At 49.4% G+C, this 21,193-nt stretch overlaps 4 protein-coding genes across 4 annotated transcripts; all 4 read left to right on the top strand.

Annotated features, from left to right (window-relative positions):
* Positions 1–480: 480 nt before the first annotated feature.
* On the top strand, positions 481–1,295 carry EsH8_X_000534 (lytic polysaccharide monooxygenase; the record flags this gene model as incomplete). Its single annotated transcript, XM_083274622.1, has 4 exons — positions 481–564; positions 625–912; positions 998–1,097; positions 1,156–1,295. 4 exons carry the CDS (start codon positions 481–483, stop codon positions 1,293–1,295), a joined length of 612 nt encoding a protein of 203 aa, XP_083120014.1.
* A 4,673-nt stretch (positions 1,296–5,968) lies between these two features.
* Positions 5,969–6,491, top strand: EsH8_X_000533 (RidA family protein; the record flags this gene model as incomplete). The annotated part of the gene is made up of 2 exons (XM_083274621.1): positions 5,969–6,080; positions 6,166–6,491. The coding sequence occupies 2 exons, from the start codon at positions 5,969–5,971 to the stop codon at positions 6,489–6,491; spliced, it is 438 nt and encodes a 145-aa protein (XP_083120013.1).
* Positions 6,492–14,035: 7,544 nt separating this feature from the next.
* Positions 14,036–16,925, top strand: EsH8_X_000532 (uncharacterized protein; the record flags this gene model as incomplete). The annotated part of the gene is made up of 5 exons (XM_083274620.1): positions 14,036–14,167; positions 14,240–14,314; positions 14,443–14,623; positions 14,921–15,578; positions 15,650–16,925. 5 exons carry the CDS (start codon positions 14,036–14,038, stop codon positions 16,923–16,925), a joined length of 2,322 nt encoding a protein of 773 aa, XP_083120012.1.
* Positions 16,926–18,209: 1,284 nt separating this feature from the next.
* Positions 18,210–18,915, top strand: EsH8_X_000531 (CFEM domain-containing protein; the record flags this gene model as incomplete). The annotated part of the gene is made up of 2 exons (XM_083274619.1): positions 18,210–18,480; positions 18,593–18,915. The coding sequence occupies 2 exons, from the start codon at positions 18,210–18,212 to the stop codon at positions 18,913–18,915; spliced, it is 594 nt and encodes a 197-aa protein (XP_083120011.1).
* Between the last annotated feature and the right edge of the window lie 2,278 nt (positions 18,916–21,193).

The following is a 21,193-nucleotide window of genomic DNA, read 5'->3' as shown; positions in this document are numbered from 1 at the left end:
GGTTAAGGGATTTATTTCACTTAGATAGCATAGTGAGTGTGTCGCCCCTTGTTCCCGCCCACTACAGCATCGGCCTCCTTTCTTTCTTCTAAGCCTTGGCACCGTTTAGGAAATCCCACCAATTGTGCATGTTTGCATTTGATTTCGCGGTTCCACAAGGGGCTGTAGTGGATTGGGGGTGTTTTGCAAAGATGCCGCAAATAAATCAACGCAAGGGCATGATTGGCGGGAATAGCGCCGAGATTGTGGGGAATTGGAGAACTACAGGCGAAATGAATCAACAATGGCGGAGGACTATTTCCTGCAGATCCATTGACACTGAAATAATGACCCTGAGCCCCGTGAAATCAGTTATAGGGGGGTTCATCGAATGATTCTTAAATCAGCTTTCGGAACTTCGGCCAAAATCTTGAGTGCATTTGAGAACATACTTTGAATTAGCATCCTAAACCGCACCAAACGCCCTAGTTTCTCTCCACAATGCTATTCAAACAAGCCGTCTTTGCCGCTCTGGCAACCGGTGTCTTCGGACACGGTGTCGTGCAGACCCCAGAGCCTAGAGTGGTAGGAGATGGGATCCAACTCTTCTTTCTGCCGTCATAGAACTAATCGTGTTCGACACAGTCCGGAGCGAAGCAGGTGGAGCTTTGTGGAACCGCAGTGACCGACCAGCTTGAGAGCGGTACTTACACCCAGTCCTATTCGCGACTTCGTGAAGCTAATAACTTTGCAGATGCTGCTGGCCCCATTGAGAACGCCATCAAGGTCGCCGACGCAGACTACAAGTGCAACCTTTTCCTCTGCCGTGGATACCAATACGAGGACAACGAGGACAACGTCCGCGCCGTTACGGCCGGAGAAGTCATTCCATTCCACATTGACCTCGTTGCCGGTCACAGACCTGGCTACGCCGTAAGTGACCTGCGCACTTGCGCAATTCAACTACTAGCGCAGTGCACTCCTCAGAAACAGAATAGCAAGCTCACAACGACGGCAGAACATCTCGGTCATTGACCTTACAAGCAACACGGTCATCGGCGAGCCCCTCGTCTCGTGGGCGGATTGGCCGACGGATAACCCCGACCCTCTTGCCGATAGTAAGTGGACATGATAATTCGCTTGATCAAAATTGCATCACTAACAGTGGAAATGTAGCCGACTTCAATGTCACCATCCCCGACACCCTGACCTCGGCTTGCGACGTCGGCGGCAAGTGCGCTATCCAGTGGTTCTGGTACGCCTCGAAAAACAAGCAGACCTACGAGAGCTGCATCGACTTTTACGTTGAGGCTTAGGTCCAAACCACGAGGAGATATGATCAAGGGCCGCTTTAGCATTTAGAAACTTCACATTGTACATATTACCCTCATGCGATGTATCTACCACAAATACATGTAGACAAGACAACCGGACTCAATGTCAAACCCATGGCATTCGTCAATTCGGATTTTGGGCATAGTGCCATTGCTTCCTGGTGTTTGTTTTCTAGTTGCTAGGCGTACAATACAGGCATACAGTTTAAGCTTCACAAACCCCACTAATAGTTATCGAATATTGACCAGGATTTCGAAGTAGGAGAATACACGTCCTGTATGCGATCCATACGGGTTCATACTACAGCAAATGATACCATCCAATATGACAGAAAAAGCTTATTGACTAATTGGAAGCCCTTGAATGCCTCGACCTTATAAGATCTGAATTTATTACATGGCAAGACAAGTAAGCATAGGATGAGGGTGATGCTAATAAGCTTAGGTAACACCAGCTCGGCCTATATGACAAACATTCATTTGCCAAACATTCATTGGCTATGTGAAATATTGAAGACTGGTCTTGGCGGGAGGAATAACGCGTATTGAGGTAGAACAGGATGGTTGCTGCAGGGAAACGTGAATGTCTCTACTGCTTATATGCTGTGGGTTTGATTGTTGAACCCCGGCCTAATCCAGTTTTTAAGGTTACCCACGGACAGATACATCTGTGTAGTCACAGCATCAGGATCTGCGATGGGCAAGTGCTCTGACACGTGGCGCCACACAGCGGTGCAAGGCTCAATTCCATGGCTTTCCTGCCATGCCGGCGATTATTAACGGCTTCATTTAGGAATGCATGTGGGCGGGTACGTGCCGTACTGTGGATATAAAAGGGAACAGGGCAGAACAGATGCTTCTTTTTCATTTCTAGAAGTATTCATACCCAATATAACATCTCTTTTTGAACCAGTCGTTTGGCCTCGATACAACTGGCCTAGACCAGCGGTTAGTGCAACTGTGGTGACAATAGTAGCAGGTCAGTCGTTTATTTTGAGATAGAAGAACAAGGGGATGTGCCCACTTAGTTCCTAGGCAGATTGAAAATCAGTTCATAAATGTTAGAAGTAAAGCGCACTCATTCCTTTCTTGACCACGGTGGAGTATTCAATTCAGGCCTAGTTCAGATAAAGGGTTGGTGATCGGGGTTCAAAGATCAACCGATCACTTAGCGGGAATACCACCAAGCTCTTCATGAGAGTCTCAAACTATCTAGCACCTTGAGCTTCATTAACATCTAAACTTGCAATAAATTTTAGGGCCTGGCCGTTTCGATTTGTCTCCTAACCTTAGCCCGGAAAGTTGAAGAGCCGAACACAGAAGTATGACTTCGGAGTTCTTTCGATTAATATACCTTACTCTGGTAACCTTTCGCCACCAGCCAATGTGCCACCTCAATCATAACTTGATATAGACCGAAATATCGCCGGGTTAAATATTTTCAACAGTGAATCGGGCTTCTATCGCCATGTTGGATTTCTCGTGACAATGTACAGCTAGTTGGACATCTACACTATCTCATTGGAATTGATGTCATCCATTACGGTGACAACAGACATATCTTCTAAGCACAGGTGTCAGGAGCGCGGACCGGGAGAGGGGTGCCGGGGAGGCACCGGGGACCCACCGGGGTCCGGTACGGGGAATAGTTGATCCGGAGCGGGGATAAAGGCGCCGTACGGGCGCCACAGCTGTAGAGAAGGCAGATTCGAATGACAGTCACACCCAATACCTACGTGCTAGTCGCTAACCTCTTCACTCGGTACTAAGACACCTGACAACAGGCCCTTAAATTTTGGCTTAACAATACTGACTTCTCAGACCTCCTGCTTGACCTCAATCGAAGCCTTTGACTTGAATGTATCTACACCATTGAGGACGGTTACGTCACTAATTACTCGAATCTCTTTCTGCCAAGCAACAGATCTCCATGCAGGAACACGCTGTTCAAAAAGCATGTTAATCTAATGTTGTTAGCTTTCATTTTCAAGTCGTGCAGAATAGTAGCGGTGGAAAGGTACCTCATCACCTGACAATCCAGCAAGTTCAGGAACACATGAATAAGCCCAGATGACCGAGATGATACCGGTTCCAAGCCAAATATATGAAACATTGACGCCGAGATCGGCAGCTGTAGCATCCACTAGATAGGGGGTGATGAAGCCTATAAGCCAGGTCACAGTCCAGTAAACGATCATGACGATCGTCGTTTGGGTGATCCTAAGGCGGTTGGTTCGGTCATTGTAACCCATCCTGTAGAAGTTTATCCAGTTAGCGAATGTATCAAATGGGTGAATTTCCCAATGAACTCACCACCGATGCCCCAAGTTGGTGCGTAAGCCGCGATAAAGAGAACAGAGCCAACCACTAGCATTTTCTGGCTCACCACGCTGTTTGGTGATACACTGTGAGTAACTGCTGAAATGAGCTGTGTAAGCGCCATCACCACACCACCCCATATCAAACAGCGCCTTCTACCAACCTTCTCGATCAGGTAAATAGACGGGAGGGTAAAGACACAATTCGTGATGGCCAGCATCAGAGAGACGAGGTACGAATTTTGTACCCCAGCTGCAATGAAGAAGGTCGTTCCATAGCCAAACCAAAAGGTAATGCCGGTGGCAATAGTGAAGAAAGCCATGGCCATACCAAGAATTGTCCTTCGCAGGTTAGTTCCCTGGAAGCACTCGGCAAGGCGGACGTCTCCGAAAGAGCCTTTCTTGGACAACTCTCGACTGATGTCATTCATCGCCAAGGTTATTTCGCTTGAGTCTGGGTCTAGGTTTCTCAAGGTTGCGAGTGCTTTTCGGGCCGCTTCATGCTTATTGCGTTGCATTAGGATGGTGGGGGACTCTGGGCAGACGAGAGCACCGACGAAAATGGTCAATGCAAATACAAGTTGGAAAGCAACCGTGATACCTGAGCGTTTGTAAGTAAACTAGGAGGGAATAATGCGAGGCTTTGGTTGTAAGGGTCATAGGAAATGGGGCTACGTACGCCATCCTCTTGAGTCCTTGAATTTTGCCGTACCAAGACTGATGCCGCAGGCAATTACATTGCCAGTAGTAAGAAGCTGCAGGTATATCGCCATCAGTCGACCCCTGTTGTTCGCATTGGAACATTCCATGAGATATGCGGGGACCTACGCACGAGCTTAGCATGATTAGATGTTGCTGCAAGTGCCGAGTACAAACCACAATGGAGATGAATCCAAGCGCGCTACCCAACAGTATTCGGCCTATGATAAAAGCCACCGGCGGCAATCCGGCCGTCTGCAGCACGGTACCTGCAGCATAGGTACAAGACGCTGTAATCAAAATGCCCTTTTGGCCAACTGAGAGTTTTGGTCAGTTCCAAGGTGTTGATGACTTTGTTTTCTCGAGAGCCATGAAATGTTTACATACTTCTAGCCTGTAAAAGGGTGTTTGTCAAGCAGCCAAGAATTGTACCCACGACAATCAAAGATGAAAAGAGACTTCGAGTGTGTGGGGTCAAATAAAAAGGTTTGCCGTCACCGTCGTTCACCCCGTAACGTCTGATGAAGTCTTCGGAGCCGAGCACTCCATTAAGATAACCCGAATCGTAGCCAATGATGCAAGCTGTATATCTTCAGTTTTAGATTCGAAGTAGAAGTCAAGTAACTTCCTCAGGATATGGAAACATACCGGCTGAGTATATCATTCCGAAGATAAAGGTTTGTTTGAAAGACATCTTTATGGATTCGGACAGTAGCTGGGTTTAAAATGAACAATGCTGGTTGGAATCGCGTTCATCCTATTTTGAAGTCCAGAACTCCGTGTCTTAATATGTTTTTTGTGGTTTCTTATCAAAGTAAATTCCTTATCTCTAAACTGAGTTTACCGCCTCCATTACTGCGTTTGGGTCACTTCTGTCCAACGACTGTGTTGATACATGTTAGTCTAGTTACGAAGCTCGTGCACTCTCAGGATATTATTAAGTGGGACTGGATGATAGCAGGGTAAGGACATATTGCTCGGGTAAGAGACGGAACTAAAATTCCGCTTTAGTGTCATGTCGACAGGCTGCTGTGAATACTGCGTTTCGGAGCGCTTATCGTCGGATGATATGTTCCGCCGCCTTATCAGTGCCCACAAGAGGCGATGGTTGCAGCGCCAACCCTTCATCTGCCGGGGTTTTGTGATACTGACTCAGTGGCTGACCACTATCTATACAGTCAGTGACTTCGAGCCATCTTTGAGCCTAATCATGGCAGATTTGGTGAACATATCATCATTTTGAATGAGGCTATGTGTCAAACATATTTGATTCCGCGCGTCAAGAATGTTGACTGGGCACCTTGGTCGAAGTGTGCTTTAATTGGAAAAGATGAACAACTCGGCGTCATTCTATCAGAGTCGGAATATTTGTGTGACAAAGAAAGCTAACTAACCATACATGATTACGCTAGTTGTTGTGCATGATCCAAAGAATTGCGAACGGAATATAAATTCCTCGTGGGTCCAAAATTTGGTTCAAATATGCATTGCATGCGTATTCTAATGGCCATATACGAGTAAAATTCAATCCTCTGCACTCGTCATTGTTTTCACTATTTTCAGATTTTTGAAAGCATCATTTACGACGACTGCTGGATCATAACTCACGCCAAAACCGAACGCGAACGCATTTAAGCCATGTCTCATCTCCGATACTTCTGCTACGAAGGCCAGGGCGAGAGCAAAAGAATCAATTTCTCTTACAGCCAAGCTGTTCGAGTCGGCGACAAGATTGAATGTGCAGGACAAGGTTTGTAACACCCTATTAGCAGAGCTCCCTTGGCCATCGTGGCTTGACCCTCACAGACATTGGCTGACAAGATATATCGATAAAGGTGGCTGGGACCCCATCAGCGGCGAGTTCTATAAAGAGATAAACGCGCAGATCGACCAGGCCTTTGCGAACGTCGACCTCAATCTTAAAGATGCCGGTGGTAAGGGGTGGTCGCAGGTCTACCGCGTAAACTCCTACCACGTACCGATCAATAATGAGGCATTGGAGGCAATGGTCCGCAACTTCAAAAAGTGGATGCCCGATCACCAACCCATCTGGACATGCGTTGGAGTGCCACGGCTGGGTGAGGATGATATGCGGGTTGAGATAGAGGTTACAGCCCACGATCCCGAAGGGGCTAAAGCGGCTACAGTGGACAAGTTGTGATGTTAAGGGGGTATAGTGAAGAGTGGCGCAACGACGTCGTAAAGTAAAGGGCTGTACTTTCAAAGAACGAAATTAACGTACGCAGAAATGCTAAGCTTGAAGATGATTGTTGATTGTTCTGGGCCATGTTCTACCAATCAAGTTGAGACACACAAAATGACTGTCGATTGGGAGAAGATGGTTGGATACTAATCAAGAGAGTCAACCTCCTGTTAGAAGCGTTTAATTTATGCTTGTGCAGATAAAGGCCTAGTTACTCTCCAGTGCCATTAATTTCACCATGAAAAGTGGATGAATTGCGATGCAACTATTGATTGCTCTGAGTGAAGGATACATAATTTTCATACATTTCAAAACGTGGGCTTTGAGGGCGTCTCATTTTTCCAGAATGGTGCAGAAAAACTTAGCGCTTAGTAGTTCTGACGATGCTCAGATACCACAGCGTTGCACCACACTTTATTTTGAGACCTAGTTAAAACTGCCGCGCATCTGGGTTTGCCCAAATTTCCTCGCCGGTGTGCGCGCTTCAAACAAAGCATCAAGCTCATCAAACGTCCGGCTTTTAGTCTCCGGCACTGTAAAAAATGCCAAGGGGACAAGAAAAACACCAAACCCTAGAAATATCAAAGCCGATTTCGGGCCCAGATTGGCCTCTTCGGCGTTGACCAAATATGGAATAGCAATAGACCACCCCAAGTTGAACACAGACGAGGTAATCGCCCCAAGTGATACAGTCTTGGCTCGGAGGCGCGGCGATGATATTTCTCCAAGTATGGTCCAGCCAACTGCACCAACAGAAATAAAATAAAACACATTCCAAAGAATGCAAAAGACTGCAACGAGACGGTCATTCCATATGGTACCCCGCCCAATAAACCCGAGGAGGCCGACAACCAATAGACAGGGTAACATACCGAAGGAGCCAGCGATCAGTTGCAGCCGGCGGCCAACGCGTTCGATGAGAATAAAGGATATAATAGAAGCTACCATTGAACATACCACCGCAATAATGGTAATAAGAAAAGCATCTTTAACTCCTGACATGGAGAGAAAGTACGTTAAGTAGTTGCCGCAAAGGGGGTACCCAATGAAAAGCTGCATAAGTAAAGGGAGACAACCTATGAGTGTGCGACGGAGATCTGGACCTTGAAAACACTCCCGGTACGAGCTATTCCGCCCTTTGTCTCGCTTCTCGTGGTCGTGTGTGGTCTGGATTGCCCGAACCTCTGCGTCGACGTCAAAGTTGAGTTCACGACCCCTAACCTTGAGCAGGGCTGCCTTCGCATCCCCCAGTCGACCTTGGGCAGCAAGCCAATACGGTGACTCAGGAGTGAATGGAATAAATATAGCGAGGCAGAATATAGCAGGCCCAATCTGGCTGATTATGGGTGCTTTCCATGACCAGACACCATCCACGTGACTAGTTGCCTCAAGGACGCATGACGCAAGAAGCTGACCGAGGATAATCCAAAATTGGAAGAGGGATAATGCGAATCCGCGGATCTTGAAAGGGGCAATCTCAGACACATATGTCTGGGTGTTGCCTTGCATGAAGCCCATTGCCATACCCATAAAGAGTTTCGCAGCGACCCAGACCTTCCAGTCTGGGGAAAAGAGGGCAACGACAGTACCGAGTAGAGTAAGACTGGGGCATTCCATCAGCTTTTACCATCAAGGTATCGGTATTCCTCTGCTTACATACCTGACGGTTGTCAAAAAGCAAATACGGCGCCCAAAAATATCATTGAGAAACCCGGAAGCAAATGCAGCAGTAAAAGCGGAAACATATTGCACGATGGACCAGACCAACTGTCGATCGGCTGGAAGAGTCCAGGTGTCGAGTTCCTGGTCCAAGACACCAAAAAACTTAACAAATTCTTCGTTGGCAATAATGGACCCAATCAAGGTCAAGTCGTACCCAATGAGGATCGGTGTGGTCGAACAACCGAATGCTTGTATTGTTTCATTAGCAAACAGAGATAATGTTGGAGGGATATAAGAGAAGGAAATACCGGCAATCACGGCGCCTTTGTGGGAGCCTACGGCCCGCATCTGCTCGAGCCACGATGATTGTGAAGTAGATTGCTCTTCCGAGATCTCAACAACACAAGAACCTCGAATTGACTCTTCATCCTTAAAATCTTCTTTGGTGGTCATGGTGGAACTGGAGGTTTGAGTAAATGGCGGCCACTAACAAGTCGAGTCCTAGCGTATAGGTGCGATGGTGGATGCAGTTTGACTAACTCTGACTTCGTTGGCAAGCAGATGGCTTTATAGACGATGAAATCCAGCTTGTATCTCAATCTTGTTCGTGAGATGAGATTTCTGAGGTCCCGTGGGATCGATGTCAATAACCAATGACAAGTGACTTTTAGTTGTGGACTAGGGGCCCTTCCTCTTTTTTATAATAGTTGCCTCGACATAGCCTTGGCGGTTAATATTTCGGTTTGAAATTTCCGTCTCAGTAGTGACATCCAGAGACACGCAACGGCGCAACATCTACGGCAGCCTGCAAGAAGATTTCAGGCTGCTGTAACATCCCCAAAATCACCCCGACTCTAGTCCGCGCTTGTTCCTGTGGGGATGGTAGTTCTTTGATAACCCGCTTCGGGAACATTGCCCGGTGGGTGAAGGTGGAGTAACTAGGGCGGGCCTGCACGATTTCTATCAGTCTCGCTGGGCACGCCTAGCTCCATTTCAGACGGAACATATATTCCTATCAACCGAGCTTTGCGCGGGCGTCGCTCTTTGTCGAGGAGTCCCTATCATAGTAGGGATGCGACCGCGTGTTAGATTGGCATGCCCGCTGCTCTCCTGACAGGCGCCAATTCAGGTCTTTTCCCCCAGACCATTCACTTCATTTCCTTCTGGCAAATTGTCTTGGCCAACTCGTCCTGACTTCGCTGGATCTGCCTCACTCGTAGCTACCATTTCCTCCTCTCACCTGAAAATGACCTCGATTGAGCGGCATGGAGACCATTCTGATACCGAAGTCGGAGTGTCCTCGATACCCATACGCACGACCGGGGGTAGTTCTTCAACTGGTGAAGGATCGACCAAATCACGAAGCAAGTACGCGTCCAAGGCATGCCAGGAGTGCCGTCGTCGTCGTGCAAAGGTATATATGCAATTTTTGAGAGTTCGTTTGACCACACTGCTTATCCTATAGTGTGATGGCAACCAGTCATCTTGTTCACGATGCTTAAACCGCCGCATCAATTGCATCTATACTGTGGACGATGATACCCGGGGCATGGCTCCCAGATCTTATGTGCGGTTGTTACAGGCCCGCATCAATGCTCTTGAGCAGATCCTTTGGCTTCACTCCATCGACATTGATGCCTCAATGGCCCAACTCGATATCCCGAACGGGCCGCCTGCGGCCGCCCCTGGCTCTACGAGGATATCATCAGCCTCATTGGAGAGGCTGTGCGACGAATTCGAAGGGGCTCTCAGCTTCGATGCACCCGTAAATTTTGACGATGATGGAGAATCTCGCTACTACGGCATCAGTAGTGGTCGCCTCGAGTTTGAAGGCGAAGAACAATTCAGGCGGCCCAAGATTCCGAGAAACGCCCTGCTGTCCACTCAATTATTAAAAAGCGAGCCTTCAATCAAACACGAGCTTGAATCACACCTTATCGACCTTTTTTTTACCTGGGACCAACCTTGGTTCCAGGTGGTGGATGAACGACTCTTTCGACATAGTCGATCCGTTTCCGGGAGGTATTACAGCCCTCTGCTCCTGAATTGTATTCTGGCAATCGGCGCCCGCCACTCAGATAGACCTGAGGTGCGTTTCAATCCAGACGATCCTAACACTGCTGGTCGCGCCTTTCTCGAAACTGCCGAGGTGCTTTTACACTTTGAACTTCGGTCCCCAACCATTACGACCCTTCAATCCCTTGCATTACTCGGGGTGATCTACGTGGTATGTGCAAAACAAGGGGAAAAGCTAATGAGGAACTTGAAATAATTGAGTAAAATTGACAATTGCCTTGCAGGCCTTCGGTCAGGATGCTGCCGGTTGGCTCCATATGGGCATGGCAAATCGTCTTGCTACGGACATGGGCCTCAATCTCGACGCTGCCTCCCTGAGACATTCCAACTACCCGTCCACAAATGTAGAGAGTAATACCCAGGCTCTAAGTCTGGAAGAGGAAACCATGAGAAGACAGATATATTGGTCGTTGTACTGTCATGATAAGCTTTATGCCAGCTACACCGGTCGGGTCTGCTCCATGTCGGTCAGTTACACCGGACAGTCGCCTAGTATCCCGGGGCTATTCAAAACAGTTTCATATACTTACGAATACCAGGACTACCAAGCATCAGTAGAACAAATAGAAGTGGTAGAAGATGACTGCGCTGAGAACCCACAGACCAATCCGCCCTCGCCTCCAGTTCGTTATCCAAGTTCAACTTTGAGTCTTTTACAAAGATCACTGAGCAGCCACTGCCAGATTTTGGAGAAGATCATGGGAAACTTGTATGTATGGTTATAATTTCGACATCGGTGAGACCTTACCAACTTACACTGTTGAATAGATATGCACCTCGACGATTAACACAAGCGACCCAGAGGCTAGCGTTTTTTGACTCTTGTCTGCTAGCTCTGAAAGGCTGGTATTATAGCCTGCCATCGAAACTGAAAATCCGGTCGGGCGTTACAAACGAATTGCCGCAGGCATACACGTTGAATATGGTATACCATACCTCTGTCATTCTCCTTACGAAGGCCTTTATGCCCAAGGTTTTACAGGTACCCAAGCAACAGGGACCTCATACGCAGGATCCCATAGTCTTTAAAGCTGCTTCGCTTTGCCTGAATTCTGTAAAACACATCAGCATCCTCGGAGATCAGTATCGAGAGGCTTTTGGTAGTTTTCGGAGGAGCCCTGTCACCGCCACACACTGTACGCTCTCAGCGGCTCTCGTTCTACTGCACCCGCCAAAGCAAGCACAAGGAATGAATTTGGCAGCCAACAGAGATATGCTTCATTCTTGTCTTTTAACGTTGCAGGAGATGGGAGTCTCTTGGACTCCAGCGCGTCGCTACTCGGAAATATGTCTGCGAATGCTGAAAACCAGAGACGGAGGAGATGTAAGGCTCATTAATGATACAGATGTCTCGACTGCTTCGGCCGCTGCCACCAACTATCATCCGCGGCGGACATCAACCAATGGGTCGTTCGATAAAACAACTCTGGCAGAGCAAGAAAGCACTCTGCCTGGAGAGCAAAAGCTCGTCGGCTTGGACCCTCCGGTCCATATAGGTTCCACAGAACTGGGTCATGAATTTCGACACGAACGCTACGAGGAGAGTCTGGTGGATCAAATAATGTCGGATATGCCAGTCTGGACACATTTTCCCGATCCCCTCTCAGAAGAACTTCTATGGAATTACAGAACATCTACTCTGCCCGACGCTGAAGTAACAGGTTTTGAAGTGGACAGTTTCGAAAGCACCTGTTAGTAAATTTTATATGTACGGTCACTTGGCTGTCCTTGATCAATATCTATGCTACTACTTCTGCCGGTTTTATGGCTTCCCGTCCACCACCATCGATCTGGTCAACCCGAACGACCACTTTGCCCACAGTATCGCAGTCTATCAGTCTCTGCATGTTTTCCGGGACCTCGTTTAGGGATACCTCAGTGATGATTGGTCGACATTGCCCAGATTTTATGTATTGCATAACTTCCAGGGCTTCTTGTCGTCCCCCCATAAGATTTCCACATACTCGCAGGCTCCGCTCCACGAGGTTGATCAACTGGATGTCCAAGGATCCAAGTCCGCGGGGAACTCTACCGTTTTGGAACGAGCCAAAAGGTTAGCGTACTAGTACGTGACAAGGGTGCGGTATAGAAAACCCAACCAAAAATGTCGACGAAGTAAACAATACGAAAGGGAAAAGAAAGACATACCCAACACAAACAATGCTCCCTCCATCACAAACGTACTCGTCGAGATTGGAAAAAGAAGAGCCAGTACTTCCACAGGCGATCAAACTATCGGCTAGGCGTGCTGTCTCTGTATTGACTCTCAGTTTCGAGCAAGCATCCCGCAGATCCCGACAGAAGATGCCCAACTGCCTTGGATCTCCCTCCTGAGGGGCAGCAATAAAGATGTCGCCAAAGTGTTCGGATTCGACGGGTAGTTTGTCTATTTTTCGCTTTAGATCAATACCAATGACTCTAGCGCCAAATACGTGCTTGGCTATGGCGCCAGCCAGATGACCAATGGCGCCAAGTACGCCTACAATAGCGACTACGTCTCCTGGTCGAGTTTGCGCATTCCGAAGGGCCCTTAGCGCCGTTGAGCCCGAGCAGAGGGCCGCAGTGTATCTTGCGTTCCCTTTGGGATCTGCCGAACAAAGCAACCCGTCGGGTAGTGGCATCAAGCAATTGAGCGGTACACAGGCATACTGTTGGAAAGTGCCGGTAATAGACTTGGGTGCGTTAAGCTGCGACTGGCACGAAGTATATAGACCACGGAGACAGTAGGTGCATGATTGACACGAATATGCCAAGTATCTAATGGCGACCGCTCGGCCAAGCAGCGAGGGGTCATGGCACTTGACAACGTGTCCTATACCCTCGTGTCCGGCGATATGATTGTATCCTGGGAATCCGGGCTCAGGCCCAAGCGAAAAGCAAGCGTCCTGTTGAAGATTTAGCTGGCGTTTCCTTCTGCATCTTGCCGGGCCCAATCCCCATTTAGATTTCGAACAAGCCCAACAGAAGGGTGAAGGTGAAATGGGGACGCTGCACTGGTGTACGCACGCTACGACATATTCCCGAGGACATTATCCTTACGAGAGCCTCGCCAAGGCGGGGTTGCTGAACTGCAATGATGCTTGGGCGGAGGTTGAGACATGCTCCCACCTCAGGGGTGATAACAGCAACCTGGCTTGACGGAACATGAGCGTCTAGGAGATCATGTAGAAGTGGCGTCGTGCTGCAGTTCACCCTCGTCCGAGGAGAGGAAGGAGTCGATGATGACGAGAAGTAGGTGGGATCATTCATGATATCGTGCAACAACTTTCTGGAAAGCCGTTTTAAACTTAATGGACGGAATGCGGGTGACGAGCGCAAGGCAGAAGAAAATGGATAATAATCCAAAAGGAGCTGCTTGTGACGATGCAAGAAAAGAATGGGAAGCAGACTCGCATCAGCATTTTGAACTCCGTATTTTTAGGTTAGTTATAGAAACGAGACTAAGCATACTCTTCGGGGGGATAACTTATCAGCAGTAACGGAAGGAGGATTCCGCAGTTTATCGCAAGGGTTATCTTTCAATAGATTTTTAATTAACATAACTATTGAACTACGAAACAGATACTCTCTCCTAATCAGTATGAGGAGTTGCCCCACACCGATGGGAATTTAGATTCCGCCAACCCCGCCATTACCATCCCTTAGTGGTTTTCTAATCACCAGTACCACCGAGCATGATATTTATTGAAGACGCACTTTCCTGGATATGGTCTACAGTTTTCGTGCTGCACTATACTTTTATATTGCTTTGCCTAACTTTTGCCATGGCTGTTGACGAAGTTGCGGCTGAGTCGCTGCTCTCGCAGATGACTCTCGACGAGAAGCTCACCCTAATGGCGGGCGGGTCAACTTGGCGAACGGCCGGCATCGATCGGTTATGTGTCCCAAGCCTGAAGGTACGATAAAAATACATGTTGAATCATACTGTTCAAGCATCAACAGTGACACTGATACGGTTATCTGAACAGTTTTCTGATGGCCCCTCTGGCGCCCGTGGCGAGATCTTCGGCGAAAGCGTCCCGGCAGCCTTTCTCCCTAGCGGTGTCAGTCTTGGAGCTACCTGGGATGTCGAACTTTTGTATGAAGTTGGCCAGTGTCTGGCAGAGCAAGTACACGAACTATCCGGTTTCTTCAAACTTGAGAAGCAGGAAATCTGACATATTCTCTATAGTGCAAGACTCGATCAGCATCCGTCATCCTTGCTCCTACCATGTGCATTCACCGACATCCCCTTGGGGGCAGAAACTTCGAATCTTTTAGTGAGGATCCGTTCCTCACTGGCAAGTTGGCGACTGCACATGTTCGTGGTGTTCAATCGCGCGGCATCGGCGCCACGCCCAAGCACTTTGTTGGTAAGTCATAGCTCTCAGTGACAAGTTCTGCTGGCCTACCAAAAGTGTCCGCCGAGTATTGTACCCAGTATTGGTGAAAGTCGCTCATCATCGGTTAACCCAAATTGCTTCCCCTAGCAAACGACCAAGAAACCAATCGTTTTCATTACAGCGCCAACATCCAACCCCGAGCGCTCCACGAAGTCTACCTGCGGCCATTTCAGATGGTAGTACGCGACGCCAATCCTTGGTGTATGATGACAGCATACAACAGAGTCAATGGATACCATTGCGATAGCTCAAAGGTCCTTTTGACAGACATCGCGCGCGGCGATTGGGGATGGGATGGCGTTTTCTTAAGCGATTGGGGAGGCACCAATTCTTGCGAGGAGTCCATCAACGCCGGCTTGGACCTCGAGATGCCGGGCCCCCCGGTCAAGAGGTCAAGAGCTGCACTTACAGACCCATTGAAGCATGGACGCATCGACCTGAAATGCGTGGATGACTCTGTATCTCGGATGCTCCGTCTTCTACAAAAGGCAAATCGCTTCGCAGACCCTCGAGACGACCCGGAGTTTTGTCATGACGACAGTGACTCGAGGGATTTGCTGCTCCGGGCAGCGAGCGCCGGGATCGTCATGCTCAAGAACGCCGGGGGCGCGCTGCCGCTCAAACCCGAAGAACAACTAAAGAAGATCGCCATCGTCGGCCCCAACGCCATGAGAGTGGTAGCGGGTGGCGGCGGGAGCTCGTATATTAAGGCACCATACTGGACGGATGTTCTCAGTTCCGTAAAGCGGGAATTTCAGGGAACTCCTACCGAAATAGTCACCGCTGTCGGCGCTAAGGTCAACCGTTATGTGCCATCGATGCCATCAACAGTGGCGACGAACCCGGATACGGGAGCCCCAGGCGCCGCCGTGGATTGGTTTGTCGGTCATGATCTGACGAGTAAAGTTGTCGTGACCACACACACGTAAGTCTAAACCCCTCCAGCATAGTCCGTTCTGTATATACCACGCCGCTGACCCTGCTGAATTTGGCAAGCGATGACCTCTACTACATGACTTTTGGCCAGACGCCGTCAGAGATTACGCGGGAGACTGGCTTCGCTTATAGGCTGCGCACGACGCTGAGACCGTTGACTTCTGGAAATCACAAGATGTCCTTCGCGAGTATCGGCCCGTCTGAGTTGTATGTTGATGACAGCCTGGTCTCCAGTCGTTCTGGTAGCTTTGAGGAAAAGGGAACCCTTTTTTTCACCTACGGTCACGATGAAGATATATTCTACATGAATCTGGAAGCTGGACGGGATTATACCATCCGCGTCGACTACCGCTCTCACGACCGGCAGCTTCGAGAAGACCTTCTCCCCCGCATGGACCCTATGGAGGACAAGTTCCAGGGCGTTCGGATTGGTTACGAGGAGTTTGGCATCTCCGATTTCCCGAAGGAAGCCGCTGCACTGGCTACGGATTGTGACGCTGCCATTGTTGTCGTTGGACGCGATAAGGAGTGGGAAACCGAAGGTCAGGACATCCCACTCTTTGAGCTACCTGGAGAACAAGTGCGCTTGATCAGAGAAGTAGCAGCTGCGACCCTTAGTAAGAGAACCATCGTCATCGTCCAGGCGGGAACACCGGTCGATACCAGTTCTTGGATCAGTGAAGTTCAGGGTGTTCTCTACACCTGGTATCAGGGTCAAGAACTCGGCAACGCTGCCGCGGCTATCTTATGCGGCAAATTCAACCCATCTGGTAGATTGCCCATGACCTATCCAAACAGAATCGAAGAATGCCCCGGACATGCATCATTTCCTGGAGAGCAGGGCGAATCTTACTATTCAGAGGGCCTGTTCGTCGGATACAAATGGTGGGATCTTACCGGCATCAAGCCTCAGTTCCCAATTGGGTTTGGACTTGCGTTTAACGATTTCGAGATATCGGCTGTCTCTATCAGTTCTACCACTCTGAAAGAAGACGTGCCAGTTATCCTCTCAATAAAGATTCGGAACATTGGCGGCAGCGAGCTGCCTGGTAGGGAAACAGTAATCGCTTGGCACTCTCAGCGTTCACCCATCCGTTTGGTGCGGCCAGAAAAGGAGATTTGCGGATTCGGCAAGTCGCGAGCTCTCACGCCAGGAGAGGAGGATGTCGTCTATATCGAGGTCACCAGTCATTCTCTTGGTATGTTCGACACTGCCAGGGGTGCTTGGGTCATCGACGCAGACTCGCGCTTCGATATTTTGCTGGGCACTAACGCTTCGAATGCGGTGGCTGCATGGGAAATTATTGCACCGAAAGAGATTACATGGACGCTTTGATCGATGCACCCTGTGTCGACCAGCTTCAAAGTGCCGGCTCCCGGGATGTAAGAGAAATACTGGCTTCACAGAAAGAGTGTCCCAGTATTTTTCGGTTAAATTTTGTTGGGTTTTCCAGAAGTTGAATCTGGCTGATCTCTGGAGCTGCGTGCAGTATGTTGTGGGATATTTTGTATACACTACATCGGCCGCAGAGCCAACCACTAACAGGAACCAACTGGACGAAGCCACCGACGAGCCGTTCCAATCGGTGGTAAATTTGAATGAGGCGAAGAAACCTCTCGTGAATGCGATTGGTCCGCCACTTCAGGGAAACGTCCAGCTGTTCTGCCACCAACATATTCCGTGTGCCTAGTGAATACGAGCTGGAAGCACAACTCGATCAGAATCAAATGTCTGTCGCGTGCATCTGCCCAGTCAGCCTCGGTCCATTCGATGTGGATTCAGCCATTCCGCCCGCTGCACGTCAAATCACATCGCCCGGGTTGCCTCTCCCCTGTCTCCCTAGCTCGACATCGTCTCCTCCTGGGAAAGCCGGCACCCAATACTCAGACGGAGCCCGCTCATCCCAACCAACCTTTCAGGCAAACGATTCGTCCCCGCCCAAAAAGCTTAAAAGAGGAACACCTGCCGTAGCGCCAGGGCCAAAGATCAGCGCCACCTCTCGGATACCCCTGTCGCTTCCCCCGCGTCTTGCCCCATATCGGAAGGCAGCGCCGACCCCAGCAGCCTGGGGTGACTGCGGGGTGAAGTGGATGAGGGATAATCGGCCGAGAGATTAGAGATTCGATTCTGGTGTGGTGTGGGTGCCATCCCTCTACAGGCGTCGTATCTGTGATGATATTCCCAATATGGTCAACAAGAAAGTGACCTCATGCCGACCAAACATCCGCCGGTTGTGTTCCACATGTGAAAGTGACAGTCCATAGACGAGGGGCATCCGAGGAACCTGTCTGAAATGCGAAGGGCAGCTGGGAGCCCAACTGGGCAGTGAGAAGCTCAAGCTGGATCAACCGAACTAATGTGGCTGTCCATTACTACGCACCCGTTCCCACTCCCACCCTCTTCTGTGTGTGGCCCCCCTATGGTCTCTGCAGAGAAGCTTGTCTGCCACCTTTCCCTCTCCTGCATGTATCCAGACTTCCCAGGAACGAATTGGACGCTGCATCTCCATGTTCACAGCTACCCCTTGAAGCATCTCCCGTTTCACCATCTCCCAATCCATCTCAATCACAATCGCTTAACCATCTCTTCTTCGCCAAAAGGAAGAGAAGAAGAACCAATATGAGAAGCATCATTGGTCTTGTCGCCAGCGTGATGCTGCTGGCGGGCGGTGCGGCGGCGGCAGAAAACTGCGCCAGTGTGGCTGTCACCGCGATCCCTTCTTGTGCTCAAAGCTGTTTTCTTGAGGGCGCGTCTTTCGTCGGTTGCGATAGCCTCGACTTCTCTTGCCAGTGCGGCAAGGAAGCGGCACTTTATGCTGCCATCGAGCCCTGTGTCGCGACAGGTTGCCCAGCTGCATCGTTCCAGGCCGTCATCAACGGTGCCTCATCGGGTAAGTTTTGTCCATATTACTTTCCCATTGTGCCTCTACGAACCAGACTGTATCCCTTTGATATCCAAAAATCAAGTTATTTATATTGAACACTGAGCTGACGTATTTTTAGTCTGCGGTTGTGCCACTGCAGGTTTGGCTGGTGGATCAACGGTATCCGGTTCCTTCGTGTCCGCCATCTCCGGCTCTGCCATAGGATCATCGCCGGCAAGCGCAACTGCGACACCATCGGAGGCTACTGGAGGAGGCTCAGCCACCGCGTCGCCAACCCAGGGACAGGGAGGCAATGGCGGCGGTGGATGGAGCCCCCTTCCTACCAAAAGCGCGTTCTCGACATCTACGCCCGTCAACGCCGGTGGGCGCCAATCAGAGAACAAGCTTGGAATGCTTGCAGCTGCCGTCGTTATCGCGATGGTTGCCGCTATTTCGCCTTGAGTCAAATTGATGGCATATACATGACAGATGTGAAAGAGGAGGGTTTATTTCTTGGGGTGACCTTTTTGGACGGAGGCTATGTCGCAGAGTCTCGATGGACCTTTCCACTTCTTCGACACAACTTTATCACCACGACTTATTATGAACGGATATACCCAGAGGCCGGCGACCTACATGCTCAGCCCAGATCTTATTCTACCAGCGACCATACTGCCCAGACAACTGGCTGGACGGGCTCCCATTTCCCATGGAGAACGAACTTTGGCGACGATGGGCGATCTCTAACCTCCCAGTATCCTGGAATCATTTTTAATCCCGGGATGGTTTTCAATCGGTTATTACCCAATGCGTCCTTCGAGGCCCGGATATCACCTTGATCTAGTCAGGTGCCCAAAAAGAAGTTTGGCACGGATGTGGTCAGTTGCTTAATCTTAATTATAGAACATGCAAATGTTGAGCTTTCGAGCGTGTATTTGCGGCTTTCACGCTTTCATGCAACAAAGAAACGTCCTGCAGTATACAGCTTGATCGCAATTTCACTCCTTCTCATGAGGCTATAGAAAGATCAATTGATGCCTAAATACTAAGATGCAGTTCTTCATCATCTTGATATCTGTGTTTCTTTCCATTTGCCATCTATTTAGTGCTCTTGGTGACCTTTCAGCCAATGCTATTTTACCATTTTGGAGGCATCAAGCCTTCCAAGATACGGACAGATTCATTGTGGGAGCATTTTCCTGGTGCACTAAGATGGTCTTCAACGTAATTAAAGCACTGGTTGAACTTTTGGCTGTTGTTCTCGCCAGCTGATTCTCGAGGACGTGCTTTGTGGGAGAAGGTCCAATCAAATCAACTAGTATTATACCAACTAGCTCACGTCAACATGTGCATCCCATTGAACACTAGGCAGACAGAAACCGTACAAGTCAAGAAACAGACGGGAGAAAGATTCATAGATGAACGCCAAGTATTATATTATATTATTTCTGACTGCAGGGCTATACATTGCTGCTTCACCCTTCGACAGCCGCAATTATTTTAATATATTAGTGTGATCATATTCACCACGCCAAGATTCCGGTCGCGAAAGCGGAACGGCGGCTTCAGTTACAACCCGCTTAGTAATCGACGGCTTTGCGACGATAATCAAACCTACGAGTAACCAACCATGGCGGCAGGGACTATAGCCGGCAAACGTTCGACTTCTTTTCACGTCCCCTCTTGTCAGATAATGCCCACAGTTGAAATGGGGATCAACTAGCCCGCTGCTACCACACGGAAATATACACCCTATTGGATCGTCTTCAACCCCGCTGCAAATACCACACAGTTAGTAACATTGCGAAGATAGACTTGGCAAGCGGTCTAACGTCCTCCTTGCTTTGCCACGATAGCAACGTGCAGTGCTCCTGGAACTTGGAAACGTCACCTGGGATCAGCACGGAGTTCTTGGCGCCCGGTGTCCACATGGCTCAGAGGTAGTTGTTAACGTCATTCGGTGGTCATTCGCGGCATTCCGCGGGCACCCCGGGAGGCGAATCGGGCCTCTTTCTCGGAACGGGCCTCTTCTTCGGAATGGAAAGACAAGAAGCGACATGGTTTTCGGAACTCGTCGGACAACGAGGTGGGTCCGGGCCGTTCGTGACCATAATCTCCAACGGACAGCAGAAAGGCCCCCGAAACCCTGAACTCGTCAACCAGCCTTCAGCAGGCACCCCGCATCGGGCTTTTCGCGTGCCGAGGACTTCCGTTGTACTAAATGTCGTCTGATGTTTTGCCTCTCCCACGCAAGCTAGCACCCGAGGCAGTGGGTTCCATGTCAATGCGTAGCAATACTTGTGCACGTCCAGGTAAATCTTCTATGTCCGCGGCTGCCTTAGTGCTTCATCTGTAGTGAAAGAATTGTTCTAATGAACTCTGATCAGCGTGACATTATTGAAGCGCATCCAAATTCGACTTGATCTACTCTGCAGGAGCTGAAAGCGCTGCTGGTGATGGCATCAAAAGCCCTGTGCGGACTCTCCTTCAAGCCGAGGCCGAGCTAGGGTGGCTAATGGAGGGCCTAAAACAAGACTGCCGTGTTTCGTGGCATCGTCCCAAGTAAAGAACCTCGGCAACTCCAAGCGTTCGCATTCGGATCAGGCAATTCAGGCGTAGGATCTTCGCCATGTTTCGATGCTCGTTGGCATAGCCTCCAAGGACCGATTCACATGGTCAAGTCATATAACAAGCCATCGTCGCCGCCTATAACGAGTCATAAACCCCAAGTTAATGATTT

The sequence above is a fragment of the Colletotrichum jinshuiense genome, chromosome 10 (assembly GCF_051148585.1).
Source record: "Colletotrichum jinshuiense chromosome 10, complete sequence".
Lineage (NCBI taxonomy): Eukaryota > Fungi > Ascomycota > Sordariomycetes > Glomerellales > Glomerellaceae > Colletotrichum > Colletotrichum jinshuiense.
Note: the sequence above shows the minus strand (reverse complement) of the source record. Positions and strands in the feature narration are given on the sequence as shown.